Below are 9,736 nucleotides of genomic sequence, written 5' to 3'. Positions count from 1 at the left end.
TATGAATATCCTCTTAATTTAGTACTGTTTTAGTGTTTTTTTTTTTTTTTGAACAATAAACATTTCTTTTAGGTTAGTGATATTGGCACTACTATATTTTGATAAGTGCACAAACATGGCATGTCTTTTTCCATGGGCGTTAAAAAGCAATTTTTGTGCGGTGTGAGGATGGGGATTAGGAAATCGCCACGGGACGGGGACGGGGACTGGGACGGGGGCCTTCCTGTGGGGCCGGGGAATGCAACATCTGGCCCCGCCCTACTTGTGCTATATGGTATTTGATTCCGAAAATTAAATACGAGAGGATAATCAATTTGTCCCCTGGGATTGGATTCCGGGCAATTAAGAAGAATAGGGAAACGACTTCTTCCTGAGGTTCTTAATGCTTTTTTTTAAAAGAAAATTGCAGGCCTAACACAAAAGGAATGTAGGAATATGGGATGTCAATGGATCCACTTCGGATCGGAACCACCTATGTTCTTAGTCATGATCCGTTCAAACTTCTTATTGGTCGAATCGGATTTGGAGGTTCTTCAGATCCTATTTAATGAGTCTCAGCCATGATCCATTTCAAATCAGACCATCCGTCGGAGTGTCCTATCAGGTCCTACTTACATTTTACACAGTTAAAATTCTCATAAGAGGACGAGGGAGAGAGCAAGCGCAAGCGTGATCGGTAGCTACGAGGGTGAGCCGCAACGGTGACGATGCAATGGGCTAGGGACTTAGGGTCATTGGTTACAAAAGGAAGAGAAGAGAGTGACTCAGACTTGTGAGATAAATGAAAAAAATATTAAAAATAGAAATCATTCGGAAAAAAGAAGAAGAGGGAAGTGATATATCTGCCCCTTTTGATTACTTGGGACACCCAGCAAGCAGTGTATCAATGACTGCAGAGGGCCGATGTACTTCATGTCAGAAAGGTTCGATGGGGCTGATTGCCACGTATATTGGCCCTGGCTATAGTTAGTTGTCGCGCGTAATAATTTCGGATCGTATGATCGGGTCCCAAAATTCGCCCATGAATCCTGTCTAGATTATGTCCGTTTAAGTTTGGTTTCGGATGGTTCATCAGACTGTGTGGGTCCATTGACAACCCTAGGGGTGATTGGCAGTGAGGAATGCACTACAACCTGTCAAGTGTGGCAAGGCTCAATAGTCGTAGGGTAAATGATATTTACAACCCCTTGTATTGATAACCACACCCTTGAATTGATAAACTTTCGGCAATAGACAAGAATAGGTACTGAGTGACCGATTAGGGAAAAAAGGAGGGGATATGGTGGCTTCGTCCCAGACTGAACACCAAATTTGCATCTATTCGATCTTTGGCCACATCAATAAACCGTATATGACAATTTGGGAAAAGCTGCGTGGGATGATTATGACGATCCACCTCCTTTGTCCTAGATTGATGGGTGTGGGCCCACTAATAAAACTTAAATTGTTCTTTTTAGAAGTTTTTATATGGTGGCCGACCGGCAAGTAACCTTTCACTATTATCAGCTTCTTAACAGAGGATACTCTTGGGAGACGATTTTTTCAACCCCCCTGTAGGATGGATACACCCCATCTTAACGTGATTTGACGTCAAAAAGCGTTAAAGTTCTGCTCACAATTCACGTAAAAGAGGGGTGTACCTTCCTACACGGGGCTGAAAAAATCATCTCCCATACTCTTTTATCAAAGAGTATATATCCGCGCTACCTTATTTTGATAATGCCACTACTCACCTTTTTACTTTTTTCTTATTGGATTGGATGCTCATAGCATCTTGGTTGCCATTATCAAAGTATGCTGGTGCGGATATTACTCAATTTTCTTTTCTGGAAGCCCACTTATTAGTGGTTTATAGGCAAAAAGTACAAGTGGGGGCCACTTGCTAAATGATCCAAACCATTCATTTCCTCATCCAAACTATTTAGAGCTTTCTTCATCAATACAGAATTGTTGCTCTTTCAATTTTTTGTCATCAATTCAAATCAGAGGGTTACCATTACAAGGCATAGGAAATGAATGGTTTGGATTGTCTACTTTTGCCCGATTCTAATTTTCCTCCAAAAAACAAATGCAAATCCATCTTATAAGAATCCACGACTTAGAAAGTCTATTCTTAAGTGAGATTTGAAAAAGATAGTTTGAAAAAAACTAATCACATAAATTTTCCAAGCTTTTTGCTAACTCATTTCTCATGATCCTTTTTATCAAAATCAAGATTTTTTTCCTGGTCTTATAGAAAAGATTTTTCCGGTCTTCTTCTAACCCACAAATAAGCGGGTTAGAACCGTAAAATGGGGATGGATGCATGACCTATCGGGTAAGCTCGTCATATATTTGATCCCACCCAAATATGTTTGCAGGTGAGATAATTGTATCTTCAACATTGCTGCATCTCTTTTCGGTAGACGGTTGAGTTTCCCCGCCTTTTGTTCCGCTTTCAAATCCCGGAAACTTATGTAGTCTCGTTTCTGTAGTGGACCAATTCGTTGACATACCACCGAGCCATTTTTTATTAACATAATGACACCGAGTCTGTTGACATACCACCGAGCCATTTTTTATTAACATAATGACACCAAATCTTTATTGCAGCTGATGCTACTGAATCAGCTGCTTTATTTTTGGTACCAACTATTAAGAAGTGTTTCCCCTACTTCTGCCATGGTTTAAAATTTCGGTTTCGGTAACCATTTTGGACCCCACCGAAAACCGAAATTTCTGCGAAATCCGAAACTTGGTAATTTGGTCCGAAATTCTGAGAAATTCTGAAATTTGGGCCGAAATTTTGTAACATTTTTAAAAAATAAATAAATAATGGCATTTAATCGAAACTTTGGACCGAAATTTGGTAAATGGCGAAAAATAAAATTTCAATTTCAGTCCCTACCGAAATCCAAAATTTCGGATTTCAGTCGAAATTTTACAACCATGCTTGCTGCACCAAAAACTAAATCACAGGCTTCTAACAAAAAACGAGCAGTTCTAGTAAGATTTGTAATATGAATACCTTTACGCTTTGCAGAGATGTAAGGTGCCATTCTAGGATTCCATTTCCTAGTACCATGACCAAAAGGAACTCCTGCTTCCATCATCTCTTCTAAATTAATGTTCCAATATCTTCTTGTCATTTCCCCCCACACTTTCTCTTCTTTTTAAGAGACGAGGTACCCTGAAATAAATAATTGTTCCGACGGAACCTTCTCCCGGAGATTGACCCTTGATACATGGTCCAAGTGATTAATTCATTTCTATTCGTTATTATCTTTATTACCCAATAAAAAGATCGGACCATATCATATAATTAAAGTTAAAAGAAAAGAATCAATTTGCTCTTAGGAATCATGAAATCCCGTAAATTATTGTTCAGGTGTATTATGGAAATTATTTGGGATGTAAGAACCAAATAATTCTCGATGGTGGAACAAAATATCTCTAATTTCCCCTCAAATAGATTCTTCTTTTTTTATTTCTAAAGGAATGTTCCTTTGCGTCATATCTTCTGCTTGCCATTGAAGTTGATCGTTCTCAATAGTTAGATCAGGTTGGAATCTTGGAGGGGTGGCAATCTCCTCCAAACGTTGTGTACGGTGTTGCGGCGGCATCCTCAGCTCTGATATCAATCTGGCGCAGCCCAAATGCCAAGATCAAACAAAACCAAGAAAGAACAAGTAACAAGAAGAACTCGTACGTAATCTCGCGTATGCCGTGAAGATAAAATTTTATTCAATCTCAAAAACTCCTCTAACTCCAATCTTCCATCTCTTTTATTACATCTCTAAAAGATTTCCAAAATCTAAAAAGTAGCTAAAAATGATATTGGCATATCTATCTAAATATTAAAATTTCCTCATCCAAAAACTAGCTACAAATAAGAAAAGCAACTGGAGCCTATCAAATCTAGTAAATAGCTAAATTAGAAAATGTTAACCTTTTAGGAAACAAATACTCAAGAGAATAGGAAATCTTATTTTTCAAATCTTGAAACTTGCTAAATCTCAAATCTTGTAATCTTGCAAGCTTTTCAAGAATGTAAGTTTCCCATATCTCAAAATCATATAAGCTTAGCAAGTTTCCATTCCACTAAAATACCTCTTTATTCATGAAAACTTTTCGTATTTTCCACTTGTGAAAATGAATGGTTTGGATCATTTAAAATGTCTGCTTTTGCCTGCTTCTACTTTTCCTTCAAAAAGAATCCTCATCTATCTTAAAAAAGAAACCACCACTTGGAAAGTCTATGCTTCTATAAATAAATGAGATTCGAAAAAAGTATTTTGAAAAAAAAAAGGGTGATGATGAAGTCTATACTTATAAATTCGCACCCTTGTAGGATGATCCACACCCTTTAAAAATTGAATTGTTGTCAAAAAGCGTTAAAAGTCTGCTACATAAACTCCTGTTGTGACTGACGTCAATTCATGGTAAATGGGTGCAAATTATCCTACAGGGGGTGCGGATTTATCATTAGCCAAAAAATTAATCCCATAAGTGTTCTAAGCTTTAAAAAAGGGAAATGATATCCCCCTGATGGATAAAATCCCCACCACCCCAACCCCGTGAACGTTATCCATTAGATTTTAAAGGCAAAGAGAAATGTTAAAGGAGGTGAATTTATCCTCAAGCAATGAACCACTCTCACAGAAACCGTTAAAAAGGGGATTTTACCCGTTTGCCGGGGGGGAGGATATCAGCGCCCTTAAAAAATCAGGCTGTGATATTAGGGGTGCAACTCGGGTTGGGTTGAGTCCAACCCGACCCGATTCAACCCGTGATTTTTAGCTAAAAAAATTATTAAAAATTCGGTGACATTAGTTTCTAAGTTTTATGTAAAAGGATTGTTTTGCATCTACTCCATTTTACACGTGTCCATGACATGTGTTTTTTTCCTACGCAAGCTCTGACGTAATAACTTACTGAGAGAGCTAAAATCCCCATAAAGACAATAAATACACATTTAAAAGTGTCAAATCAAGGGTTATTTCAGTCCCGTTTTTAGTTTACAAACGGAATCCCGTCTTAAAGTGTTTTCCTGAGCAACCTAACGACCGTCGATCGAACATGGAAGTTTCTAGATTCCAATGAACCACGTAAATCACGGCTAGATACATTATTCACGGACTCGCCGAGTCAACCCGGAAAGTTCTCAAAAGAAGGAAACGAGTTTGGACATAGGTGTGCAAATAAGATCTGCCGATTTTGTAAGCATATAACAGCGCGATTGCCAGGCATCCTTCAGTTGACTCGTCCGGGTCAACCAGACTCGGGATTCTTAAACCACCCAAGAAAAATTCAAAGAATTTTTTTTTCCTTGGTAGGTAGGGGTGTATTTGGTAATTTGGAACCTGCATTTCTGTTTAAATACCCCTCCAACCTAACGCCCGTCGATCGAACTTGGAAGTTTCTAGATTTAGATTCCAACTTCAAAGGAAACGAAAGTTTGAAACCACCTAAATCACCACTAGATACATTACTCACGAACTCGCCGAGTCAACCCGGAAAGTTCTCAAAAGAAGGAAACGAGTTTGAACATAGGTGTGCAAATAAGATCTGCGGATAAGAGAATTTGTAACAGCGCGATTGCCAGGAATCTTTCAGTTGACTCGTCCGGGTCAACCCGACTCGGGATTCTTAAACCACCAAAGAAAAATTCAAAGAAATTTTTTTTCCTTCGTAGGTATGGGTGTTTTTGGTAATTTGGAACCTGCATTTCTGTTTAAATACCCCTTCAACCTCACTGCAAAATCACGCCAAATCTCTCTTCTCTTCTTTGCCAACAAAAAACTTTCCTGATTTCTCCTCCAGTAATCAATCAAAATGGCTGGAAAGAGCAAGATTTTGATAATCGGAGGGACAGGATACATCGGAAAATTCATCGTTGAAGCGAGTGCGAAATCTGGACATCCGACCTTTGCTTTAGTTAGGGAAAGCACTGTTTCAGATCCCATAAAGGGAAAGATCATAGAGAATTTCAAGAATTCTGGAGTCACACTCATCTACGTTCGTAACTTAATCCGATCTAGAAATCATAGGGTTTTCTTTATTTGCATTTTTTGTTTTTGGTGTGATTTTGAAAGGTTTTGTGGATTTGCAGGGAGATCTGTTCGATCACGAGAGTTTGGTGAAGGCGATCAAACAGGTCGATGTTGTAATCTCCACCGTTGGTCACTTGCAACTTCCAGATCAGACAAAATTAATCGCTGCCATTAAAGAAGCTGGAACGGTGAAGGTATTATCTTACTCTTTCCTCTGATTTTTTACTCAGTCGAGTGAAAAATGAGTATCTTGTTTTTCAAAGCAGAAAATTTGATTTGATTTTAGAGTTTTGAGATGAAATTGCTCTAATACTCGTGATAATTTGGAGATAGATGAAATATTTCTGTCTGATTTGTAAGAGCATCATGTGAGATATATGAGTTTTATTTTTCTGGTTATTTACACAAAATTACTTTAATTCCTTCTCTTCTTTTTTTTTTTTTTCATTTTGGAAATATCTTAAATTTCAGTCTGATTTCCAGTTTTTTTACAGACCATGCGAAATGAGCGATCGCTTCTCATTTTGTTATCGGAAATTCCTCATTTGCATGCGCCAGTTCTAAAAGGGAAATGTTATCAGCACTACTGTATTTTGATGAGGCACTTTATTAAAAGTACGGTATGGCCTGATGATCCAAACCGTCCATTAGATGGGCCACAGCCTAAATGGAGTTAGAGGGTTGATCCTAAACCTCTATAGATCAGAGGGTGAGGATCAACCTATGGAAGTAATTTTTTGGGCACAGCCTATTTAGACTGTGGCCCATCTAATGGACGGTTTGGATCATCCTATGGTGTGGGCCATACCGTACTTTGAATACAGTAGTGCTGATAACATTTCCCTTCTTAAAAACGAAACTACAATGTGTAGCTTTTGTCATTTTGTTATCGGAGATTCCTCATTCGCCAATTATTTTATGATTTGGTAGAGCATTGAAAATCTTTTATACTATTTTAAGGGATTTGATAGGGACCATCGCAAAAGGCAACAGCCCGCATGTGAAATGCCTTCTGCGATGGTCCCCAGCAAATCCCGATGTTAAAATATAAAATATAAAAAAAACCCTCTTTAGAAACGAAAACCACAATATCACCTACCTTGGTATTACAGTGTGCATCTCTAAAAACGGTAATGGCATAAAAGACAATTGCCCACATGAGTGGAGTAGGTAGGGTGGGACCTCAGTATAAACCTAGTTTTCTTACAGTAGCTGGGGTGGGACCTCAGTGGAAACCTACTTTTCTTATTAGTCTTCCAATTTTGGTTGTCATGGGACAGTTTTTCTAGTCTTCTTTACATGGTCCCATTAATCCCACTAGTGGCAAGAGCCACTCGTGCGTGATAAGAATCTGCCTAACCATCAACTCGCCCTTGAAAAAATGGTGCAATTTAAGCTAATGTTGACATTGTTGGCATCTTCCTTAAGGATTTTGGCTTAAGGTGTCTGTGGTTGTGGGTGCAATTTTTTTACTATAAACTTACAAACTAAAAGGAAAAATGGATCCCAAGTTTACATGCAAAATGTACCCAAATTACAAATTTAAGCTTTTAATTGCATGTTTAATGTGGCTAACCAATGATCTCCAAGTATCTTTCGTAACTCTTGAGATGGGTGTTTGTTACAGAGATTCTTCCCATCAGAGTTCGGAAATGACGTGGATCGCGTCCATGCTGTTGAACCTGCAAAGACCGCTTTCGCGACAAAGGCTAGCATTCGGCGAGCTATTGAGGCTGAAGGAATTCCATACACCTATGTTTCCGCCAACTTCTTCGCCGGATATTTCCTCCCGACATTGGCGCAGGCAGGAGCCACTGCTCCTCCCAGAGACAAAGTCGTCATACTTGGGGATGGAAAACCCAAAGGTAAACAACCCTTCAATCTTTGTTATAGACTTATAGGTCTCACTTAGTTGAGAATAAAGTAGTTTATATTTTGTTGAATTTTCTCTCTAGCTGTTTGGTATGGGTAAGAGTCTTAAAGATACGGGCTATCTAGATTTGCTTGCCTAGGAGTTTTAGAGGAAGTGGTAAGTGGGTTTTCTGTAATTCATATGAGGTAGTTTTTTTCGAATTAATGAAGAAATTATCCCATAAATTGCTTCTTTGAGCCCGAAAGGACTGACCCTTCACTCGAAGTGGGTCACAAGGCTGATCATCCCGCCAAGAAGATCAATCACTTTGCGAACTGATTTAGGTTCTTAACAATCTTCTATACATATAGTTGGGAAATGATATCCACACTCCCTTATTGGAACAGGGGAGAGGCTCTGTTTTTTTTTATTTTTATGTAAAATGGGTGTAAAACAAATTTTACACCCAATTTTAGTCAGACTTTGTCTTCTAATCCCAATTTTATCTTCTTCAGCTGTTTTTGCCGAGGAACATGACATTGGCACATACACCATCAAAGCCGTTGATGACCCAAGAACCTTGAACAAGGTCCTCTACATCAAACCTCCTGGTAACATCTACTCCTTCAATGATCTCGTCTCCCTGTGGGAGAAGAAGATAGGGAAGACCCTGGAAAAGATCTACGTGCCTGAAGAGGAACTTCTCAAGAACATCCAAGGTTAGTTACCTTCTTGGTTCATATATTGGACTCCAGATTAAGCGAGTTTGGACCCAAACTTTTTTGAGAGTTTATATGCTGCACTTTTTTGTTTAATGTTGGTCTCTATTTATTTTAATATTGCAGAGGCCCCAATTCCAGTGAACATAATCTTGTCAATTGGGCACTCAGTTTTTGTAAAGGGAGACCACACCAACTTTGAGATCGAACCATCTTTTGGCGTTGAAGCTTCGGAGCTCTATCCAGATGTCAAGTACACCACTGTCGATGAATACCTCAACGCTTTTGTTTGAGAGAGAACACCTTCTCTTCATATTTCTTCGTATGGCTTTTGTTAATAAGACTCAGAATAATCAGACTCCACATATGGAGACAGAGAGAGTTCCCATGTGATTGTTGTTTCCTTTTGAGAGCAGGTAGTTCTAATCTTGTCATTTGGATATGAATATAGTTACTGTGTTTCTGAACGTGGCGCCTTTCTTGTTGGCTTGATAGATGTAATTACAAGTAAAACTCCAAGCAAACAAACATAGCAGCGGTTTATAGTATTCAGCAACATTATGGGTTGCATGCGTGAGCTGCATTTAATGCGGAACCGACATAGGGTTGATCCAACCACAGCCTGTTATAAAGCTGGCTGTTGTTGGATCAATATGAAGAGCGGATCCCATAATTCAAGCCGAAAGCATACCAGTTAGTGAAATATGGTTCTACTAGTTCTCAAGCTAGAAACAGTAGCAAAAATAATTAGAAGCTTCAAACCCATTACGTGCACACGGTTGCAATAAAGAGGATTCTATTTTATCTTCGTTTTGGAGATTAGGAAGTAAATCCCATGCATGCTCGAGATTTAAACTCATGCAAAACTGCTCTGCACATGGCTGTGCATGCCTCAGTCAACAAATGGGGTGTGTGTGTGTGTGTGAGAGAGAGAGAGAGAGTGTGTGTGTGTGAGAGAGAGAGAGAGAGAGAGAGAGAGAGAGAGAGAGAACAGGCCCTGAGAGAGGAGGGAAGTAATTGGGAATTGGGAAGGTTGTGCTTATCAGTTATCACAGCTAGGTGTTTAGGTGTGAGGTTTCAGCGATATATGCCTCTTCGGCAACAAGGTCCTTGTCCCCGATGTATGTATTTTG

General features: G+C 39.0%; 1 protein-coding gene across 1 annotated transcript; it reads left to right on the top strand.

Moving 5' to 3' along the window:
* The first annotated feature begins 5,731 nt into the window (after positions 1-5,731).
* Positions 5,732-9,070, top strand: LOC143884572 (phenylcoumaran benzylic ether reductase Betv6). Its single transcript, XM_077388219.1, has 5 exons — positions 5,732-5,997; positions 6,092-6,226; positions 7,660-7,897; positions 8,400-8,603; positions 8,730-9,070. The coding sequence occupies exons 1-5, from the start codon at positions 5,815-5,817 to the stop codon at positions 8,894-8,896; spliced, it is 927 nt and encodes a 308-aa protein (XP_077244334.1). The 5' UTR covers positions 5,732-5,814; the 3' UTR covers positions 8,897-9,070.
* Positions 9,071-9,736: the final 666 nt, after the last annotated feature.

Source organism: Tasmannia lanceolata, unplaced genomic scaffold (genome assembly GCF_043159265.1).
Source record: "Tasmannia lanceolata isolate RefF3 unplaced genomic scaffold, GAP_Taslan_0.1 ptg000008l, whole genome shotgun sequence".
In the NCBI taxonomy this organism is placed as follows: domain Eukaryota; kingdom Viridiplantae; phylum Streptophyta; class Magnoliopsida; order Canellales; family Winteraceae; genus Tasmannia; species Tasmannia lanceolata.
This window is presented reverse-complemented; position numbering and strand designations above follow the sequence as displayed.

Bases quoted from the DNA above. Each gene is read 5' to 3' on its own strand.
- LOC143884572 (XM_077388219.1), top strand. From the start codon at position 5,815: ATGGCTGGAAAGAGCAAGATTTTGATAATCGGAGGGACAGGATACATC. The intron at 5,998-6,091 runs GTTCGTAACTTA...GTGGATTTGCAG, and splicing joins CTGGAGTCACACTCATCTAC to GGAGATCTGTTCGATCACGA. The intron at 6,227-7,659 runs GTATTATCTTAC...TGTTTGTTACAG, and splicing joins AAGAAGCTGGAACGGTGAAG to AGATTCTTCCCATCAGAGTT.